Source organism: Tinamus guttatus, unplaced genomic scaffold (genome assembly GCF_059628265.1).
Source record: "Tinamus guttatus ecotype Peru unplaced genomic scaffold, ASM5962826v1 Tinamus_guttatus_pri_ptg000240l, whole genome shotgun sequence".
NCBI classification, from domain to species: domain Eukaryota; kingdom Metazoa; phylum Chordata; class Aves; order Tinamiformes; family Tinamidae; genus Tinamus; species Tinamus guttatus.
The window spans coordinates 10,093,577-10,116,521 of record NW_028288774.1 but is presented as its reverse complement, the minus strand read 5'-3'; the positions used below and the strand labels follow the sequence as shown (position 1 = coordinate 10,116,521).

The 22,945-nt window shown below is 42.5% G+C and overlaps 1 protein-coding gene across 10 annotated transcripts in view; it reads right to left on the bottom strand.

Moving 5' to 3' along the window:
* BRSK2 (BR serine/threonine kinase 2) overlaps positions 1–22,945 on the bottom strand; it is a 270,165-nt gene that overhangs the window by 10,802 nt on the left and 236,418 nt on the right. For 5 of the 10 annotated variants that reach the window (XM_088525807.1, XM_088525809.1, XM_088525813.1 and 2 more), the window contains 7 exons: positions 22,342–22,402; positions 18,117–18,324; positions 17,320–17,368; positions 12,963–13,086; positions 11,384–11,564; positions 10,165–10,254; positions 1,787–1,834 (listed from right to left, as the gene is read on the bottom strand). In XM_088525807.1, coding sequence (XP_088381933.1) covers positions 1,787–1,834; positions 10,165–10,254; positions 11,384–11,564; positions 12,963–13,086; positions 17,320–17,368; positions 18,117–18,324; positions 22,342–22,402 — 761 coding nt within the window. Of the gene's footprint in view, positions 1–1,786; positions 1,835–10,164; positions 10,255–11,383; positions 11,565–12,962; positions 13,087–17,319; positions 17,369–18,116; positions 18,730–22,341; positions 22,403–22,945 lie in introns of all 10 variants that reach the window. The other 5 variants (XM_088525806.1, XM_088525804.1, XM_088525805.1 and 2 more) reach the window with 2 other exon arrangements.

Sequence of the window (22,945 nt, the reverse complement as noted above, 5' to 3'; positions counted from 1 at the left end):
CACAGGATGGCGAAACTTGGCATGGCGGCTGTCACCACTGCTTCTGGTGTGTGATAAAGATGATGATTCAAAGTAAGCAGCCCCATTAAATCACACAACCTTTCCCTTCTCTCCTCTGAATTTATCCAGCGTGCTCTGTCTGCAAGGTAGCTGCCATAAAACACCCTCCTTGCTGGCCTCCACTGTCCTCCGGCCCTTGTGGGACTGATGCGGATGCTGTGATGGCTGAAGGGCCTGGATGAGCTGGGGAAAGGAAAGTGCACCACTGGGAAGGCAGAGTGCTGGCTGGTATCTGGGCAGGCAGCTTAACTTGCAGATAGAATCAGCAGCTCAGGATTTTGGTGTGATGTGAATGCCAGATCCACGCAAGAAACTGAGGCTTAAGGGAGAAGAGGGATTTGCTCTCTGATGTCTTTAAGAAGAAGCTGGAGGTCTGCATATCACCTAAATGAGTCTTCATGAAGAGACTGGGAATGACAAACCCAGAAAACTCAAGAAATCAAATGAGTCCCACTCAGAGAAAAAGGAACTCCCTGTTCAAAGCTGACATTTAAGGGAAACAGATGGTTTAAGTTATAGGAAATGGGTCCAATTCTGCTCTCAGTCACACATGTACAAGCCGAGTATTATCTGCACTGTAAACCCAGAACAACTCTCCTGTGCAATGGGATGACGCAGAAGTCACAGGTCCCACTGGAAAGCAGTCACCACTCGCTGACCGCTCCTCAGCAGTTACCCTCTCACAGAGATACCTAAACTCTAGATACCTGAGATAGAACCAAACCTAGATACCTGAATAGAAATCTAAATAGAACAGAGGACTCTTGTACAGAACCTCTCTGCACAAGCTAGAAGAAAGATCACAAAACTGCCTCTTTGGAGTATCTAGGTATCTCCACTGCTATATTTCGAGGAGTCAGTATGGGTACAGGGACTGAAGGAAAGAAAGCAATACACTGTGAGCACAGAGAAGAGGGAAGGGACAAGTTAGCCAAAACCTACGTAGTCCCAAGAAAGGTGAGATGCAATTTTTGCAGGAAACTTTTATTTATTTATTTTATTTTTATTATTCCTAGCAAAAATCTGAAAGCTCAGTAAGTACACAGCTCCTCCTGCTAGGGACTTGCTATTCTTTCCCAAGACCAGACTGCAACTAGGACAATTTACACTAGCTAAGTGTCTGGCAGATAGTATGCAGTGAGTTGTAGGGAAGATTTGGAGGGGTCTTACCCCAAAGATACATGGGGAAGAAGGGAATGGGTGCAAAAGGGTATTCAATAGCATAGCAATCCTATCTCAATAAATAGCAGGAGACAAAGGGAGAGAGCAGCTAGCAGGGCAGCATTCAGTTTCACTGTGGAAAAGGGACTGAAGAATCATGAATTAAGGGCAGCAAGTAAACAAAAGAAAAAATCAAACCAACAAAAAAGAAAAAAACAAACAAACAAAAAAAGAAAACAGAAAAGAAAAAGAAAATCACTGGCCTGGGTTACAGTGAGGGAAGAAATCACAAGTGCACACCACACCCCAGTGCTGTGAAGGGGAAAGCAGTGGCAGAGTCTGTGCATCTAGGCATGGATAGGGAGGGATGGAGTAAGGGGGATGTGTCTGTGTCCGCCAGGGAAGTGAAAGACCCAGTGGGCTGTTACAGGGTGGGCAGTCTTGTAAAGAGTGTGGGAAGGCAGGGATAGGGAAGGAAACCGGTGGAAGGGACTGGACGGCGCGTAACAGAGTGCTCAGCAGGGGCTGGGGTAAGAGAAAAGGCAGAAGGGAAGGAAGATCTTACCACATTTGGAAAGTCTGCCAGTCATCAACTCCATACAGTTAGTGGTGTCTGGATCATAGAACGGAAAGAGGAGGGAGGGAGGGAAAAACATAAAAAAAGGTTTCCATACCTCTGTGCATAAAGTAGTAACTTAGCACATTATTACCTGAAGCAGGAAACATACACACATCTTGGGCTTCACACACCCCAGGCCAAATTCTGCCACCCATTTATGCCAGTGCAACCCTGGACATGCAACTTGAGAGTGGAATTTACCTCAGTCCCACTGTTCCCACCCACCACTTTATCAGCTATAGGGATCCATAAGGTGTAGGAAAATGCTCGCTACTACATTAGCAAACTAAAAGCCTTGAAACACATTGTTTCACCTGGTTAGGCTTGTAAGTTATCCTCCAAAACCCAGAAGATGTCCAGCTAGCTGATCTACAGACATCAAAAGCTTAGAGACAGGGAGGAGATGGATCTATACTGTGGTGCTACTAGACACGGAATAAAAGATTTACTTAACCAGCTCAGAAACGTCTTTCAGACCCCACAGGAAAAAGTCCAAGTTCATAAATCTAACTCTCATTCACATGTAGCCTCTTACTGTACTTGATTTCAATGGGATTGCTCACAGGCAAACGTGGCAGAAGCTGGCCCTAAGACAATTCTGCCTGCTTGTGTATAGCTCCCACTGCCATAGCCTCTGTCTGCTTCTTGCCCAGGTGTGTGAGTGGAAGGAGCTCTACATGTAAGATTTAATAGAAAAAGGATGCTGGACATCTCCACGCAGAACCTCCTGGCAAGCAGAATCTGCCATCAGGCACGACTCCCTTGCATTTGGGACCTAAATCTTTGCGCCCATGAGTGCTGTGCAATGGGGGAGCACCCACAGGCTGCTGAGCAAGTGGATAATAGTTAATGCACTTAGTTCAGTCCCAAAGAGTTCTTGGGAATAAACACATACATGCCAAAATTACTATTTGCTAGGAAGCTCTAGCTATTCTTCTATCTGCTGAAAAGTCATCAGAAGAGAGGTTAGAATCACTTCTCAGCATTCCTCTCCTTCAATATTGAGAAAAGTAACTTCAGAAGAAAAAAACAGCTAGCGGAGGCTATGTCCAGGTAAGCTATTTCTGCCAGCATTAATCCATGCTAAGGGAGTGTGGATATATTTTCTGATGTAGCCAGGCCAATTGTGCAGAGACTATGTGGGAGTGCATGGAGTAGAGAGCAGAATGCTTGGTCCAGTGACACTGGCCAGAGCATCTGAGGAGAACCTCTGTGGTCTCCCTCTCCCAGGTCAGAGACAGGCTGGCAAAGGCGAAATGGCCACGATACTCATGGAAGGTCTCTCAGAAAGGCATGAGACTTAAAGAAGGAGAGAGGGTAAAAGGAAGGAGGTTAGGGAGAGGGGAAGGTTCAAGATTTGGAACAAGGTGTCAGAGGTGTCAAAGAGGCCAAGAGTTTATTTATCTTTGAAATTCTTTGGCTATTCTGAGTGAAGACAAATTGAGCTCCTAAAATACTTTCTCCTGAATATACCAAACTGGCTTAAGAATTGCTTATAGCTGCTGAATTGTGCCAATGATCAGAAGTTACAGTCATAAATTTATATTGTTTTTTCCTTTGATAACCTGGAGAACTTTTAGTAGTTCCTGTCCGGCCCATCTGGGTCAACTACATTATAATGCAATGTAACATAGCTCTATATTGAAAGACTCCAGACAATCATTAGCATTATGTTTTGAGAAAGTGCATAAAACCCCCCAAAAGTCAGGAAAGTCTCAAATACAACTGTATGATTCCTTCCAATTCCCAACTTAAATCTCTTGAAATCTTTCCCTCAAGTGTATGAAAACTGACTAGCCACTCAGTCACTAGTAATCTGGAAACAAACAAACAAAGGGGCATTTGGATAATATCAGAATAGGTAAATATTGTGGTGGTTTTACTAAAATTCTCCTAAAATGGCTATTTCTACATATTTGCATTTTTTTTAGTTAACAAAACAAGCTAATACTTGACTAAGTTACTTAAGTTAATACTTCAGATGAATGCTGTTTTTTTCTACATCATCTGCAGTCAGCACATCCCTTTTTAGTATTTCATGTAAAGCTAATTGTATAACAGATCTAAATATATTAATCATGTGTGATTAGAATAAAACTGACAGACTTACAAAGGAAAAAAGGAGTGTAACACAGGCTTTTGGATAACTTAATATCTTGGGTCTTGTAATCCATTTTGTTCCTGAACTACTACTTTTAGGTTATAGAATTATTTTTGATGGATAGGGAAAAACATTAAAACTCTTTTAGAACTTAAGACCATGAAAAAATATCAAAGTAAGGCTTAATAAAACCCGTATTTTTTCTTCCTTAAAACTGTTATGGAAAACTGTAATTTGTATTCTTTATATAGCATGGTCAGTCCTGGGAATTGCACAAGAATCTACCGTCATTTCCTTTGTCTTTCCTGTATGTGATCAGGTGTTTTCTTCCCACTCCTAAAGAATAGGAAAAATGAGCACACCAGAAACCGTAGCTCATCTGACAGCTGCTGAAAGACTAATAGAGTTCATATGCCTTCATCCTCTCGTGTAACATGTACATTAACACCTCATTTATTTCCATCATATTGTAACTTCTGCTCTAATAAAGATTCTACACGATAAAATATTTTATAATTTTAAAGTAGAATTTTCATCCTTATTAGAAAGCCTCTTAGATTCTTGGCAGCCAGCTGCTGCTCATGGATAATAATCCATAACCCAGTGCCTGTAGGATCCAGATGTTATGAGTCAGACAATGGTCTACAGGCCTTTACCTATCTGAGAAGTGTTGATGTGTCACGTCACTGCATTTTTCATGTGTTTTTTTTTATTTTTTTTAATTAAAACACAGTGGTAGCGCCAGCTCTCCATCCTTCTGATGATAAATTAATTCTTTATTTCATAAGCACTGCTGGCACTCATTTACACTTTGGTTTTGACAAAGACTCTCTTATAAATGACATGCAGTTCAGTTCATTAACAGATGGCAAAATGCTTTGCTTAAAACAAGACCTTCCTGATCTGAGCATGAGAAGGCCAAGCATTCTCTGAATCCAGATAAAAAATAAAAACTGCTAAAATTCCGCTATCTCCTCCCTATTTTCTTTACTTCTAACTTCTGAGTTTGTGTGCTTATCCTAAATTTTACTGGTTTGGGATGCTCTTGATGTCTATGAGACTACGACTTGTCCTAGCCCAGGAAATCTCATACAAGCAACTGCTCCTCAGAGACCCCTAGAAAGTACTGAGCATCTCCTGCCAGATGCTCAGAGCCTCCAGAAAACATTCCCATCAAAGGAGATGATGTCAAGGGAGACGTCAGTTCCTCTGGTCCAAGGTAGTTATCATTTACCCAGCCCTTAGGTGCTTGTTTGAAATGCACTGTCCTATTAAAAATCTGGAGTGCTTGGATGTTTTTCTTACCGTGCTTTATGTCAATACTACTTGACAAAAATTGCTCTACCAATCCAACCAGGCTTTGCACTACACCTTTTATAAGTGAGAATCGTTATAGGAAGATGAAGTAATCGCCCCAGACATAAGGGGCAATCACTATAAGAATGTTAAGAGATAAAGCATCTCTACGAGAATGCAGAGAACAATGTAAGCGTGGAACCTGGATGAGTCCCCCACCAGCCTGACTTGCAGTCAAAATCCAAGCTGCCACTTGGATGCCCCTGTATTGGGTCTTCAGCTGGAAGTTTACCTTTCAAATACCTTACTTTGGAATTAACCAACCTATAGCTCTTGTAAGTGATAAAAAGATCAACACCTAGATTGTACAGATCAATATTACAGCAAAGCTTTCTGAGTCACACATGCATTTTTTTAACCATAAGTACATCACTACAGTAAGAGAGCTAAGGAGCATATACTGAAGATGCAACGAGAAAGAATTTGTACTGCCCTCTTTTGAAGGTAGATATGATCTCTAAGCATTTGCTTATGCTGATGAAAAACAGTTCCAAGCTGCAACACTGAGAAGCTCTGAACTTTGAGGTGCCAATGGTTAAAATTTGACACAGAGCAGAAAAATAAACAATAAAGGAGCAGAAAATCTATTATAGGGAAGTAAAAAATATTAGGCTATTTCGTCCAGAACATGGGAAAATGAGGATATGAAGCACCCCACTCTCAAGACCAAAGCATAAATGCAAGAAGATATCAGGAAGATAAAGCTGAAACTCTGAGAACAACCACCGCTTTTGCATGCCCCCATTCACCCGCTCTTTCTATTACTCCTTTGTGTGAGGGCACTGGAGGCAGATGGAATAATGCTGAATGGAAAGTGAACCGGGCTGAAACAAAGGTAAAGAGCTGATTTTTTTTTTTTTTCCTTTACAGAGATCCTTTTATCGCATCGAAGGGCAATTCTGCCCAGAGACAACCTAAGTACATATTCTGCATATGAGACTCCTGGATGGAGCAATACATGGACAAGAGACAAAGCCAAGTGCTTCCATAGGCAGGGTTCTTCCCTGCTGATCCAAGAAGGACTGTCCTTTCACAGCCTCACTGAGCATAATGCACACTCTCTATCAAGAACATACGGATAGCTCTTCTGGTTCAGATCCATGGTCCAAACCATGACATTTTAGTAGTCATATATGGACACCCAGGAGAGTAACAGCAGGCCAAACATATATGCTGCTTTCTGCTAATACTGGCCTTTTTTAGGTCAGGGATTTGATAAGCCTGCTATGGTTTCTGTGTTAAGCAATCCACAAAGATTTCTCTTGCAGGGAGTTGTCCAGCCTCCCTCTGAATATGGAAGTGCTCATAGGGGTACAAGTCTACAGAAGCCTCCTGCATTCAGAGCTTGCTTCAGCAAGAAGTTCCACGCCAGGAAACGGCTCCCAATGCTTGTTTGGCACTTGGCTTCCAAGAGTTTCAGGTAATGGCCTCCTTTTTTAGCAGAAGGAAAAAAGAACAACCAATCCTTATGTACTTGCCCTATGTCAGTCATGAGTCCGTAGACCTAGCATTGCCTCAGCAGTTATACTACAGTAGATTTAACGACTCGAAGCATTAAGGGAGAGGCTGATGTATTATACCGAAAATGGCCAACTTGACAGTGGATTTTAAATGTATTAATTTAGCTTTGCAGATGGATTTCACGTACTTATGCACTTATTCGGGAGAAGGTGGAAAGCTATTTTCCTGCTTCAGAGTATTTGAGAAAGAATAAACACAGCCAGTCTTAGGAAGGGAATATGGAAGTGAATGGAAGAATATCTATGGGAAAGGGAGATTATAGAGTGCACAAGTGCACCATAAAAATACATCTGTCTAGATCAGGTAAGTATGTGTAGACACATTCACATACTCACACACGCACACGCACACACAGATGCATGGACAACACAGCTAGAAACACTGTTGTGAGCTGGAGGAAATGAAACAGAGGAAAGTGCATTCTGAAACCCAGGCAAGCCAGCTTAGCGGGCTGGCATGCTGCACAGCACAGCAAAGAGGGGCAGGAGCGAGGAGGACTGTCAGCGCCTTGTGCTTACGAGACCTCGCTATTCTGCTTCACACAGTTTACTGAATCTTCCCCTTCTGCAATGTCTCTTCTCTCACAGCTGGTTTCCATCATGCCACCTGTAGTGGCACCCAAACTAAAAGGCAGGGGAGACCCTGCACAGAGGTGCACAATGAGCTAGGGAAATCCCCAGTGCTCTGGCAGGGGTATAAACTGGCCCGAACTGCTGGTCTGAATATCCTCAGAGCCAAGGAGGAGGGCTGCCCAGGGGGGGTGTGGAGTCTCCTTCTCTGGAGATCTTTGGGCCTGCTTGGATGCCACGCTGTGCCGCATGCTCTAGGTGTCCCTGCTGGAGCAGGGGTTGGGACTAAATGATCTCTAGAGGTCCCTTCCAACCTCAACCATTCTGTGACTCTGTGACTTGAAATGAACTGTCATCCCCTTCTGTTGCCTCAGTAGACTTTGCCAACAGAGCAGCCTTCAATTATGAGCCTGAATAGGAACACAGCCACCACAATACATGTGAAGGGTTCAGAGACAGGGGCATGGGAGAAGAGAAAAGGAGGATTTGCCTTGTTTCTACAGACAGAAACTAGAGTAATCCCATGGTAATTTCTAGAAGTCTTTGCATAGACCTGCCCAGCTGCAGCTAGGTAGCTGAGCACAGTGAGCATCAATTCTCTCGCTGTCCCCTTACTCCTCTGTTTCCTCCTACCCTTTCACCATGGCTGGGGTATGTGAACCAAGGGTCCTTCCCACTTTGACACATGAGTTCTCTCTTTATTGGTGAAAATCCACTGTTTTGCCTTCCTTTCTCTCTTTCTCTTGGACTCAATTTCAAACTATATTTTTTGAGTTCCACTACTTCACTTTTTTTCAAGAGACACACATCTCGCTGATTGGGACAGGCGATTACAGGATGCTTTGCTTTCTGGGTGTCTAAGAGCTGTCCTGCCTGAGTAACAACCTGGCCCAGGGAATTCTCATTGTTAAGTTTAAAAAGATCATTCATTTTGGTTTTGCTCCATGTGAAGCTATTCTTCCCTCGCTGACTTTAAAGATCAGGCTGGTTTTCCCTGGTTAGAATGACAAACACTAGTGTACCTTTAGGCAGCAGAAAGATGTTTGGCATCTGTAATATGATTTCTCCCTTCCAGAGACAGAGCAAAACTGTCTGTCGGATACACTTCTCACAGCACAGTTGGCCCAATATCTGAACCTATGAGTCAGATGAACGGCTTTTCTCCTGCCATCATGCTTCTGTAGCAAGAGCATAACTACGGTGATGATATGAAGACAGATCACAATTTTATTTATAACATTCTTTTTCCTCAGAAGAGGGTAGGGGCACTTTTTTTTTTTGCTCTTTGTTAATATGAATTATACCAAAAAGATACTCCACTGGGCCTCAGTACTTCCCAAGAGGAAGGACTGGCAGAAAACTCTGGCTACTTGCTTGAGTTCAATTTAATTTCAAAAGTCCAGGCCTACACTCATCAGAAACTGGAATTGACCCTAGTTCTAATATTCTCACTTTCCCTATTCCTTAAGAGAGCAACCCATGTGCTGGATACCCTTGCAATCTAGGCAAGTCCAGGAAGGTCAGGTACTGCTGGAGGGCAAAAGCCAAGTGGAAAGTAATCTTTCCTCAGCTGAGTGTAGTTTTCTGTCATATAGTGAGCACACACTATTCTAGATGGAGTTATTTTATCCTCAGCTGTTAAAGCCACACGTTAGACCAGAAGTTTGTAACTCACATGTGCAATCAACCAAGGAGATCCAGCATTTAACTGCAGGATGCCAAACTCACTTCCTTCCCACACTTTTTTTCTGTGGCTGTTTCATACAAAGGTCAAGCATAGAATTTGACTCTTACTCTTATGTATATTTAGTTACTACCTTTTCAACATCATACAATGAGAAAATTCTCTGCACTCCTCCTGCCTCTTTATTTTCCTTTTGCAGCCTTCACCCTCTGTCTTGTTCATATTTCTTCCTTGTATTTGTACCTTTGTATTTTCTTGCTTCTCCAGATTCTTTTTCCTTCCTCGAAGCACTCCCAATAGCTAAGCATCCTTATGATTTCATTTCCCAACTTTTCCATTGTTTTATCCTCTTAGGGGACAGAAGAAATAATACTGCTTTTTTTTTTGTTTGATTGATTTTTTTTTTTTTAGTGCCATCACTAGTTTTCAGAGTTTCTGTGTTACCATCTCAGGCTGCCTGCAGATTCAGATTGATGCCATTGCACAAGGCCACACTTATCTTTCTTTACAACCATGAGGAATAGCAATTTACATTAAAAATAGATAAAGTATAGCTTCTGTAGTACCTTAGTATATGATTTGTGCTACCACAGTACGGGCCAAGAATTGGGCCTCAATACTGGAAACTATTAGTCACCTTCTGATCATGTGAAAATGCTGCTGTTAATGGCTAATTAAAAGTAGCTCTCTCAATTTTGCTCTGGAACTCTCTGAAGTTAGGGGTTTCAACAGCTCACCTGAAAGGTTTTAAAATTAGATGCCTCCTAGATGTGTCCCTGTTCTGGGAGATTTTGGAGCCAAAGGAAATCTGGAGGAACTACTGATGATGCAGCCTTTGATGGAGAAGTGGGCAAATGGCTCTTTGGGCGGGAGGAGGGGAGAAGTTGTTTGCTTGGGGAATGCACTGGGAGCACTGGAGTGGGGATGAGAGAGGGAGGAGCGGGGTGGGTGCGGGGAGTTACTGTTCTGTCTGAATGGAGCCAGTTCCTTGCTGCAATCAGAGGGATGACCTCCCTCAGCCTCCAGGTACGGAGAGGCATTTCACCTTCCTGTCCCTGCTGAAGCAAGGTGCTCAACAGTAGAAACTACTTACCTGATAACTGCTGCACTGAAGGTTGGTCATGTGTGCTTAACAACTGTGCCTGAATGGTTTCTACTACCCTCTTAAAACGACGGCTTGGACCTGTGAGGAGAGAAGAGGCACAGACGGCTGTGAGAGGAGCGGGAGCTGAATCCCCACACAACACGGGCCAGAAGGGACTTATCAATCTTCTCCCCATTTGTGCATTGACAGCAGGCCTGTGCTTCAGCTAAAGGGCACAGCTATGAGGAACTACTTATTCAGTTCCCAAGTTATTAGGGACTGTGGCATGCTGGACTGAACAGGAGGAAAGATGGCTTCCTGGCTATTTTTATAAAGATGATAAGGCTTTTAACTCTTTTTTTTTTTTTTTCCTTTCAACATTCCCCGTCCCCTCCAAACCCTCTCCAAGCCCACCCAAGAGTGAGGCCAATTCCTACTAAATAGTGGCAATAACAATCTTATTCATCAACGGTTCTAGTAGGGCCAGCGGTGCCATCTTGCCCCAGTCAGGCCTGTCTCGGTGAGCAGCGCTCCACCAGTCTAAACCAACCTGCACAATATCCCCACAGCCTTCGTGTCACTGCTCTTCTCCCTTAAATGTGACAGGCAGCCTGAGGGCCAAACAGCATGTGACAGGAAAGCAAAATCAACTGTCCGGTCTGAGAGACAGAGGAGATTGTTGCATTCCTGTGGCAACAGTCTGGTCGAGGGCCTGATGATCCTCAATTTTGTCTTGCTGGGAAGGAATTACTCACTGCCTTCCATGACTGGTGGGTTGTGAGGGGGAGGAAAAGAGCAGAAGTGAGGCAATGGAATGAAAGCCAGGTTGGTTGGAAGGAGTAAGGCATATGGACAACTTCTGTGCTTTCCACTGATTTCATCGTCCACCCAAACCCCAGTGTGTGATATGGACAGCCATGAAAAAAGAGCGTGGCAAGTTTCTTTATGAAAGGAGAAACCAGTGGCCTCCCTTGGGGCTGAAACAAGGAGGCAGGACAGGAAGGGTATTTCAAATCTGATGCACAGAGCAGAATTTTAACACTATTCATGGCAGGGAATCTCCTGCTTGGGAATCTTCTTGCTCCCCATGTCCTTCTCTTTCCAACTGTCTGAATCTTCCTCTAAGGTCAAAACAGGTTTCTTCCCCTGGGTGAGTTCTCTTTGCTGGCCTCTGTACCAGCAAGGACAAAGGCAGCTTGCACCCCCATTACGGCTCTGCTGCAGTTACCTGATAAGAGTGTGAACGTGACAGAATAGATCCCATTCTCCTTCTGCGCCTCTCCCCCTTCTGTGTACGTTATGTCCACCTGGAACTTCACTGGCTTCTGGAAGACAGCGGGGCCTCCTGTGGACTTATACTCTGCACGGAAGCTTGTCTGTGAGATGACGCTGTGACTGAGGCTTGGAATCTGAAATAGGTGGGGAAAAGGAGACAATAGGACCAACATATGAAGGCAGCAAAACCACGGCGTTCAATTTAAAACGATTAGTAACGCATTTCCAGAGCAGGTAAGACCTGCTGCTTCTGGGCTTGAACTTGTAAAGTGCAGAGTATTCTTGTGAAATCAGTAACCCTGGAGGCTGCATGGCACCACCCCAGCATGCCCACTTCCTACATGACTGAACTAAATTTGAAGGTGGAATACTGGAATATTGATGAAGCACCCAGGAGGCACATAAATTCCACCTGATGCGCAACTGCATACTCTCAGGTTTGCTTTTCCTACCCACCTATCAGTTTCAAGAAATGCCTTCTGCTGAGTGAGAGCTGGTATTAAGGCTAAAAATGTCAGTGGTATGTAAGACTACATATAACAAAACCCATTTTCACCATGAGGACAATCAATACGTTGGAACAAGTTGCTCAGAAAGGTTATGCAGTCTCTGTTATGGGGGCTTGCAAGACCTGGGCAAAGCCCAGTTGCCCAGAGCAAACTGAAACTGCCCAGCTGAAACTGCCTGGAGCAGGAGACATCCTGAAATCCCTGAATTGCTTGGTGATTCTGTGATATCACTGAGACACCAGCACAAAGAGTGGATAGTTACACAAGTGTCTGGGATATCCCCAGGGACAACATGTGAGTTATTTACCCAAATCACAATTCTTATCAATATACAAAAGAACTTTGAACAGCTTTCTGGTATCCTCCAATATGTATTAACAACTATTTTTCAAATTAACTGAAAAAAACCCCAACTCCTAAAATCGCTTCACGGTGCTGACTCTTGCTTCACTGATACTTCTGGATGAGTGAAAATGAGGACTTCATCTAGGAAAACACATGGCATTTCTCTCTGTTCACATAGCAGACAGTCCTAGATTGCAAATAAATAGTATCTGCAACAATTGTTACTCCGGACACAATAGGAAATTACTCTTCTATCTGCCACAAAGCACAGAAGATGAGATTTCAAGTAAAAAATGTGGATTTGAGACAGGTTTTTGTGCCTGATAAAAGTGTTGGAGGGCATACCCAGCAAAGGGAGACTCAATCTGATAGCCAGAAGGTGATTAAAAAGGGTGACAAAGTAACAAGTCACTGTCTTGATACTACACTAGCAGTGTGAGCTCTAACTGCACTGGTCTTCCAAATACTAGCAAACCTGGAAACCCTGCCAAGAAAGGTGAAATCTTCACTGTAGAGAATATAATCAATATTTAGAGTTCAGGCATGGACCAGTGGAGACCTGAATCAGTATGGCATATAAATTAAATGTTTGAAGGGCAGAGACTCTGACTGGTAGAATACGGCACAAGACGACCTGGAACTTGCCAGTGAGCAAAGACATGCTTTGAACTGACTTACCGAGAGGAAAGCGTGGACAATATCAGCCTTAATGGAGCTTAGTGGTTTGTCCTTAATGACCACAAAAATTTGTTCTTCTTTCTCCAGGTTGATGAAGTTACCAAACCAGGATTTTTTGGCAAGCCTGGTACGATGGAAAGAAAGAGAGAGCTTAGAATAGTGAGCATTATTTCTTCGATAACTCCACAAGGAAAGCATACACAAAGCTGCATGAGGAAGTATTGATAACACTCCAGATGTGACAGCTACAGTATGTGGCCCACAGGGTCCAAATACATCCTATTCATGTACTGAAAATTGCTGAAATGACGGCCCAGTCAGTGTGATTTTGGCAGCATGTGTGACCGACAATGATAACTCTTCTGTTATCAGACTGAGCCAATATACCGATTAATATTACATATACGAAGCGCATGTAGAACTGAGGACACGTTTATGAGACCTCTCCATTTCTCATGACATCACGTAGGTGCTGATATCACAAGGAGGTAAGTTCCTGCCTGCCTGATTTCAACCCCTTTGTTATTCTAGGGCTATGAAAGTCCTTTTTCCAAAGGTGTCTTCTTGGGTTGACAGTACAATCACACTATTCTTCATCTTTTAAGCAAGTTGGGGGTTTCACTGGACTTCTGTTCTGTCAACGAGTGAAATCTACTCCTACGCAGAAGGCCCAGAAAAAATTCTGCATTGTATTAGTCCCATTCAAGGTGTCTAAATAATGCATGAACTCTGGCTTTTCTATACAGAAACGAATTTCCAGTGCTAAGATAGAAGATATCAACACAAAACACACTTTAAGCCTTCCAATGACAGCAATCCAACCCCGCATTTGCTTTCAGCATCATACGGTGGTTTCACCATAAAATGAAATTGCTTCATTTTTTTTTCCACTGATAGCATCAGCAAATGTTTGTTTCTGCTTATTGTTCCACCACCTCCACTTTGCTGGGATTCACTTTTAAGTTAAAAAGGCTAAAGGGAAAAAACAACGACAGATGTATGTTATTGAGGGAAACTACTGCAAACTCAAAAAGTGAGTACCTCAGGTACGCTTTTGAGAGAAGAGAAGATGCTGTCAGCTACAAGATGCAGCCACAGAACTGCTGGACCAAGCTAAGCCCAGGTAAAATTCCACCCAAATCAGCCATGTTCTGGCAGAGAGGAATTTAGCATGCAAAAAGTCAGAAATGAAAAGACCTTTTTTTTTTTCTCTCTCTGCAGGGTATTTTCTAACCGCATGACAAGTCCGATTTGCATTATGCCAAGCAATAGGCTTTCACTTGTATTGGGCAACATTACCACCCAACAGAAGAAGCCTTCCTACAGTCTGTGTTTCTCCAGAAAAGGAGATCATTTGCAAAAAGGCTTTCCAGCAAAGCAATGAACAGCTGGAGAGAATTATTAGTAGATTCATTTTCCAGGCAAAGAATGAGGAAGTGCAGAGACTAGGAGGGAGAGCAATAAACTGGGAAACTAAGTTGAAGTCTTGGCCTTTGAGATAAAGAACAAAGTTTGATCTTAGAAAAAACATATTAATTTGCACTCATTCCCTATTCCAGAGTGCTCCATGAATCCCAGCACTGTCATCTCATTGCCATTCAGAGCAGACCTGAATCAGAAGACAGCTCAGTTGTGCAAATAATGATTTGTTTCCACCTATTGCAGGCAATCAAAAACAAGAGTGCAAAAAGATTCAATTGCAATTTGGTAAATCACTGCTCCCCACCCAATTAAAGTGGGATGGAAAACCATAACTCTCTAAAATATTCACAGGCAACTGTAACTAAGCCAGTGAGCTAAAGATTAGCATAGGGAGCACTAAAGAGAAAGGGCTTCTCTCTTAAATGGGTCGTTAAGGAGTCAGGGTTAGAGTGTGAAAGGAAATTACACACTAATTAGCTCATGTGTCTCACACGCATCATAACAACTCTGCAAGCCCCTGGGGAGCTGGGGCAATAGCTCCCTGCATGTAAAGGGCCTATCTATGCTCATTACTAAATTTGCACCTGGCTATCCATCTAAAACCTCTGGCTGCTTAGGCTTGTATCTATCATTATCTGAATAGAGGCTGGCTATAACAGACTCCAGGGGCTCACTGGCTGTCACACATTCTCCTTGAAAGTTGGGCTTGGCAAAGTGCAAATATTTAATTGCAGGTCCACCATCTTAACATGCTGTTTTTCATTTTTGCATCTTGATTACTGATGCTGCGGGCTCCTTGTTTATAGGTCTCTTAATTAGCACAGGTTAAGAGGTCCCCCAAAACAGAGACATTTTCTCCTATTCAACTTGCAAACCTGCCCTAGAATCTCTGGAGTGCAGTTGGGAGGGAGGGAGGACGTGTCTGTGGGTGAAGGGCAACACAAACTACTCCAGGGCATCCAATCAGGTGTCCAATTCACCAGTAAAATGAATATGAAGATGGAGGCTGAATGAAGATGGATGGAATGAATTTCTAACTGCTATAATACTACTTATATATACTGCTGTTCCACCTCCTACTTTTGGAGGGTCTGTCTTCAGAGCCTTTGGAAAGCCTCATTCTTGCCACTGAGCTCATGGACCTGCAACTTCCTGAAGTTTTTCTGCTTGGTTTTATGCTATCAATTACTACTAAATAATAGATTTTCTACTCAAGCAAATAGAGCTTCGCTGGTTTAAAGCAGCTAAAGATATATCTCTTTAAATGTCATCCCTAACATATTCACTGGGACTTGTCAAAAGAGAAAAAATAGCATCACCCAGATGTGTCGAAGCGTATTACCCAATCATCAAGATTGTTCAATGAATGGCAGTCATTAAAAATGCTGTAACAGAACAAGAATGTGTATTTTTATCACTCAGCCCATGAGGTCAATAGAGCTCTTGATAAGGATATCTTCTTTCTTACAGAAAGAAAGAAAATCTCCCTTCCAAACAAGATCCATGGATGTGGGCACTGAGCAACAAGACGTCTATCGTTAAAATAAAATCCAGTTCATTATTTTTTATGACTTTTATTATGTTTACTGCAGGGTGCAGCCCAATTGAACTCATTAATTTGGCAATTATACATAAAATGAAAAAAGGGCCTTAGGCATTGACTTGCATCCAAACTGCCTCAAATGACAGGCGCTACCTTTCTATACCAATTTTTAAAGGGTGAGTGGGAAGTGGTGATGGCAATAACTCACACATGAACTTCCACTGACATAGAGGCATAAAGAGAAGAGAAAAATGAAATTTTATTCAGATACTTTTCTGCTTTAGCAACCTTTGAAACATTTGAGATAAGAGTATCACATAATTCTTTAGTAAGGATCTGTTCATTTTATGAAATTCTCTCATGCCTCTCTGTTAGTAGGTGCTCCAAAGCACTGAAAAGACAATTTGTTCCTTTTTTCTTACTAGATTTCTTTTATTATCCTTAACTATTCCTTACCTTTTCCCTCTCTCCAAGTCTTTACCCTTCTTCCATCTGTAGCATTAGAAATAGATTGCCCATTTACACCAGATATATGATATGTCCGGGGAGAAATATTAAGGCAATGCCATTATCACCAATTAGAAATCTTGGGTTCAAATTTTCACCGACAACTCATGAATATTTCACACAAACATCTTGACAAAAGGCCAAATTGCCTTGGTTGGCAAGGAAGGTCTATGGGCATTGGGTGCACAAACACAAGCTGTGAAAATAAAAAGGTATAATTTGGCGTCTGTTGCATAAATTAGGAAGCGCTTGGAGCAGCGCTCTCCGGCAGAGGCTTCCAAACCTGCCATGCAGTGACGCACATTTGTGCAGTCAAATGGTTTAAGTGTACATGGATTTTTAGGAGTGGGTCTGGTGAAGATGAAATAGCTTCTGCATCTTCCAGTGTTGCCATCCAGAATTAATACTGGGTTTATTATCCCAGCTAAAGACTCCTCTGAATCATCTTAGCGGAAGCTTCTACATATTATCCTGTAGATGTAGTGTCCTATTCTAAGAGAAGGCTTTTTTTTACTGCATGGCCAGTGCCCATACGAGTCATTGATTCACCCTGGCTGCTCCTCAGCTGCAGCGTGCTCCTCAGGTATGATCCGCTAGAGAATCAAATGAAAGAAGAGAGCAGGAAGATGCCTCACAACAATTAAGCTCACCAAGCCATAAGAAAATGAAGTGGTTACTTGGAGATCATTTCATCACCTGCTGACCCTCCGCTGCGATCACCGAGATGCAGATTTTATCAGAGCCCTTAGCAGAATAACAATTTCATAACTCTGTCCCGTTCTGTTTATAGTCAAATAGTGAAATGGAGTCACCATGACATTCAGACGGGAAAATGATATCGGTATGCAGTGAAAAGTAGGAGTAGCATATTGGCAAATTACTTACTCTGGGGATGATTCTGGGGTTAAATTGGACATCTCCTCTGGTGTAGGTACTGCACGTGCATGAGCAGCCAAAGAGAGAGAAGAAAAGAGACAGATGGATCAGCAGACCTTCATCTTTCTGCTTCCATACCAATGAAAGAATTCTAGCACCACATACTCTTGTGTTTGCCTGTTACCTCTTTAGAGTAGCCTGACATTCGAATGCTGGTCATACGCTTCTAGATCGTTGTGTCTAATATAGTGATGCATTTCAAAACTCACCCTACCCTGCCTTAAGTCACTAGAAAATCTTGCATTGTATTCAGTGGGTTCTGGTTCAGATCCAAACACCATGTTAATTTAATTGCCTTGCTATTTTTCATGGGTCAGTTCTTACAGTTATATAATGGGCATCATCCAAAGACTGATGGCAGCCACTGAAAATATATAGGGAATCCCTGTGGACTTTTCTAAGCATGAAGTAAAAGCAGGAGTCTAGGTCACTTGCCTCAGTTTCTTCAAAGTCCAACTGGATGCAGTCCAGTACTTGCTGTAATTCTCAGTAGTTCTCTGGCCACCTCAGAGGCTATGTCCCTTATCATCAGAATTCAAAGCCTAGCTTTTCCATGGCTGTAATTTTTCTTTCCTAAAGGTTTAGTCTAAGGTCTGACCTTGGCTGATGCTATCACTTTCTCATTTTGAACATCAACATCCAGTCATTAGAATGCGGAATTTTGCAGAGCCACAGAGAGGTATCAACCTGCTACTGAACATCTGCCCAAATCAAAACCTCACTGTAAATTTGGATGGTTTGCTCACCTTGCAATTTCCGGCGATGGAACCGAGGAGACCCCAGGAAACTATTCTTGATTGAGTTGAGCCGTGTCCTCCATGGCATTCCTCCAATGCTGGGGCTGGATGGTGGTGTTGGGTTGGGTGTGCCTGCTGGGCTCTCCTTTGGCGTATGGACAGGTGTCCCCTTGGGGGTAGGGAGGGGACTTCCCCTTGGAGAGGGGTGAGGGGTGACCTGTATGATGGGGATAGATTTGGTGCTTGGGTCAGTACTAGAAGGGAGTAATCTAACAGGAGACATAGGGTTGGTCTGCACTTTAGGAACGGCCAGCTGTGGGTTAAAGCCGGCAGCAGGTGAGCGGCCCTGAGCATTCTGCACAGGCGTGTTCTGGGAAGAGGGAGCGCTGGCATTGCTGGCAGGGAGTGGGTTGGATTTAGTAGACTGGAGTGGTTTTTCAGCCAATTTGCTCTTGGATGGCAAAGTCTGCGTCTTTGGGTTGGGCTGAAGTGCTGGCTTTGGTTGGAGTACATGTCCAGGCCTGGAGGCGTTCCTACAAGCATCAGGGTCCAAGGAGACTTGGGGTCGGGGAGAAAAAGGGAGGTCGGAGGTCTGAGGGGGGATGAAGAACTTTCTGATAGGCTACGAGACAGACGCAGAGTGTCCATGCACACCAAAAACAGTGAAATACGCATAGAGCGGTCGAGCAGGGAACGGAAAGTCAGAATAAAATCCATTCGAGGCACAAAGATGCATCATGTCACAAGGAGACACCAGAGATGGAAGTGAAGGGTAGTGGGGGGGAGGGATTTTGCAAAGAAACAAAAACGAACAAACAAACAAAAAACAAAAAAAAGACATGCAGTTAGCTGGGAACACGGCATAATCAACAACAGCAGCAGCGGCAGCAGCAAGAACAACAGTGTCATAACAGGCTTCATCATATTAATCAACCATGTGTCAGCAAAGAAAAACAACAGAAAGTAAAGAAAAACAAAAGTAAAGTAAAAAAACAAAATGAAAGAAAGTAACCAAGAAAAAAAGAAAATAAAAGAAGAGAGAAATGCCATCTCTCTGGGATTGTTCTGATTGCCCTGCAGTGAGAGAAGCACGATGTCGTGGGGAGGTGAGGAAGGGGGAGAAGAACCACTCAAGCCACAGACAAACTGAGATGTGCCAAGAATGGGGTCACCTCTTGCAGCTCCGGGTGCCCATGTGCAAACCCAGCAGAGAGGTGAAACTCCAAACGGGTGTGTGTGATGCATACAGAGTGGTGGGCGATACACACAGGCTACTGCACACACCGCTCAGAACCTCTGTCCCTCCTCTTCACCCCGGCCTCCGGCTAATGCTCATGCGGTCGGTTCCAGCCACCCATGGCAGAAAGGGGAAGAAAGGGAGAGCGATGCCCCATCAGCATCCGCACTCTGTCCCTGGCCCGAAAGCTTAAGCCTGGCATTAGCTTGGAGGCTTCAGAATTTATGACACCAAGAGGAAAACATGAAATCGGGTTGTGTTTCATTTGTAAGCAGCTATAGAGGAAATTTCTGAGGCCTGGCAGATTTATTTATCTGGGAGGGGAAGGTATTTCCCATCAGACTTTATGGTCTGCTCACTACATCCTTCATCCTGTCGAAGGACATTTTGATAATCTGAATTTTGCTGTCCGTAAACTTGTAGCAATATTTGCCCAATTCTATGGAGAGTGGGAGAGTCATTGTGCAGTAAGATAGAGTTTAAAAAGACAAAGACAACTAAAGTTCATAATCCACCAAAGAGTTATCAAAATAGGGATTATGATTTTTTTTTTCCCCTAGAGAAGAACATTTATATGTTAGAGGCATTTTGGGAAGCCATTCATATGTAGCCAGCAAACAGCAATGGGAGGGTGGGAGACCTTTAAAGGGATATTGGCAAGCCAAAAATCACATTACAAAAATAAGATTGCCCTTACAACATATTGCTGTTAACACTTTAGGTTACAAGCATTGGCAGACTTGCAAAACAAGAAATTCAAGCTCTTTAGCTTTGTTCTATTTGCAGATTCTGACTTTTTATAGATTACTATCTATTATAAATTATTTATCATCATTATTATTATTAGACATTCTGGACACCAAAAAGCTCTTAACAAGCCCTGTCCCAGCATACCATGTAAACATAACCTTGCCTCAAATCTCAGTTTAAGTTTCAAACTAGTGAGTTTAATTTCTGGGTTTGATCAATTAGCCAAATGTTGATGTATTTATAGAATGCACAGGTATATTTAAAATTTAATTCCTAAGACTGTTTGCATCAAGGTTGCCTGGTGACTTTGAAGAGCTTAAGGTCAGCCCACCAAAATTACAATAAAACTATTCTGTGAAAACATTTGCATTATATTTAGAACTCTAAAAGTCTGCCATTTCGGTAGACCTTCATCAGCAATGGCAAAGGATAGGGAAAAGAATGAGGAAAGTAGCTAATTTAATAAAGTCACTATCAACATCAGCCTACTAACCATTTGCAAATGATTCCAATGGACAAAGGCTAAAGACTGCTGATTGCAAATGTTTCCTTGCAACTTTTTTATCTTATATCTGTGATGGCTTGAGAATCAAATTTGAAAGAAATAAAGTCAAATTCAACTCCCAGTCAAACCACTGTGCATCTGAATGGGGGACCCTTAATTACCACTTTTATAACAATATAGCAAAGGACAAGGTTAGGCTTTTCTTCCATCTGGGGCAATAGGGATTCACACCATCGTAAGATCATGTGAGATTTGAAAAACTCATTGTTGATGTTGAATTCAAATTCCCATAGAACTCTAGCTAATAAATGCACATAGTGAAACATATTTGCTTTCAAAAATGTGTTCTCTTTGAATAATCTAAGTTGTTATGAATAATCTAAGGTGTTATTAGAAGCATAAATATTGTCTTTAAAAATATAATTTTTATTCCAGCCTTTCCCTTTAAGCCTCCAATTTGACCTGCTTAAAATGGTTATGATCTGCTGAAAATGCCATCTGGATGCTAAATCACTTTGAAGACTATTTAATCAATAGCCTATTAAGTAATAATGTTAAAATACAGCAACTGTGGAACAGATCTTGTCATCCTTATTCTTTGATGTAGTCCTACTGAGATGTCAGAAAATGATCCCAAGACATCAATTAATGAGATCAAGACTAAGTTTTGCAGCACTGGATGCTTATTTTATGCACGAAACTGTTTCTATGCTCTTTTTCAGTATGTTCTTCACCAGGAAAGGAGTTGAAAGCTTCATTAAACTATAACCTTATATCTTGAAGTGTAACTTTATATGTAAAAATTATGCACAAAGCTAAATAGAAATTACAATTTTAAGTGCTCCAAATGCTGCTAAGAGCATATCCATAGGTTCTGACATAGTGTGAAATGGCACCTTCTCATGGAAGGCCTCAAAAGTAGATGCAAATGCTCCATACACTCTCGCCCAGATAATTAGGTACCACAGATTGCCACAGTCCTACAGACCTGGTGATGAGATCCAGACTTTTGTTAGGACCGAAATCTTGAAGCTGACTTTGACATATGTTACAAATACTCACTCTCATCTCTTAAGAAGTTAGAATGACAGGAAGGCCTCTGTCACTGCACTAACAAACTGAAATAGCTTTGTAATAGATTTTATTACTTAACACCAATGCTTGGATCTTCCATAGTTGACTAAATACTGAATAAATGCCTGCCCCTTACTTAGAGGGCTTAAAGGGTTCTTTTTCATCTTAACTAGTTAAGTTCTTACTTTGCCTTTAAAGTAGTTAGCCCTCAATAAATTAAGATTTATTTTCTTTCTATTTCCAGTCTACACTATTCTGTGGCAAACAGAATCAAATTAATTGCAAATAGCACAGTATGGCACACTGCTGTGGCGCAGTTAGACGTAGTTGTGAAATAGCTCCTGAAATACGGGCTGAAGCCACGCTGCATATACCTCAGCTAGATATGGCAGGGTTTAGTCATCGCAGTGTTGTTCTCTGCAGTTGTAAGACTACAGACAGGCAGAGGCTGAGCAAGGTACCACTAGTAGTGCTGAGAACACATATAATGAATTCTCTGCTCAGACTTGTAAATGACGTTTCCCTCATTGCCTATGAACATTTACAAGCTGCCAAGGAAAAACAAAATATCCCAGCTAAGAGCCACAGCTCTACAGCAACAGATGTTGAAAAGCATCAAGCATGTGTGAGTGCATCAGACCAACAGATCATGAAGCTGCACCACTTACCCTTGGACTGCTCAGAGGACTGGTGGAGAGCCCAGACGAAGCTCCGCTGATTGACCGAGACCTGAATGGACACAGTAAGGAGAGATGGTCCTCAGAAACCTTGCACAAGTAAAAGTGAACACCAGCCACTGCAGGCACAGGCACGAGGTGAGGAGGAGGGAGGCTGTCACTGGAAAAGCACATGACCCTTTCCTCTCATTACCATCACATTTTTCAACTGTCCCACCCTCCAAATAAAACTTGGACAAATGCTGTTCACTCAGGGAAGATACTATAATCCCTTTTCATTAAGGGAGCTGCTAGCCCCTTTTGGTCATGAAGCACATGAAAACTACTGCTTCCACTCTATTCAAAAATGATTATTGTAAGGGAACTGTGTTGGTGCTAAGAATTCACCTTGACACAGATGTAGTGGACACAGAATGGAAAGTGCTCTACTACAAAGTAGCCTAGAAAACCACCACGCATACAAGGCACACAGGCAGGGGATTCTTCCAGATATTAGGCAAAAAGTCAAGTCTCAATGATCCAGAAACACTATTATTTCCTACCAGATGACTTCTCACTGAAATCAAATCTGGCTTTCCAACTTCTCACTGATGGA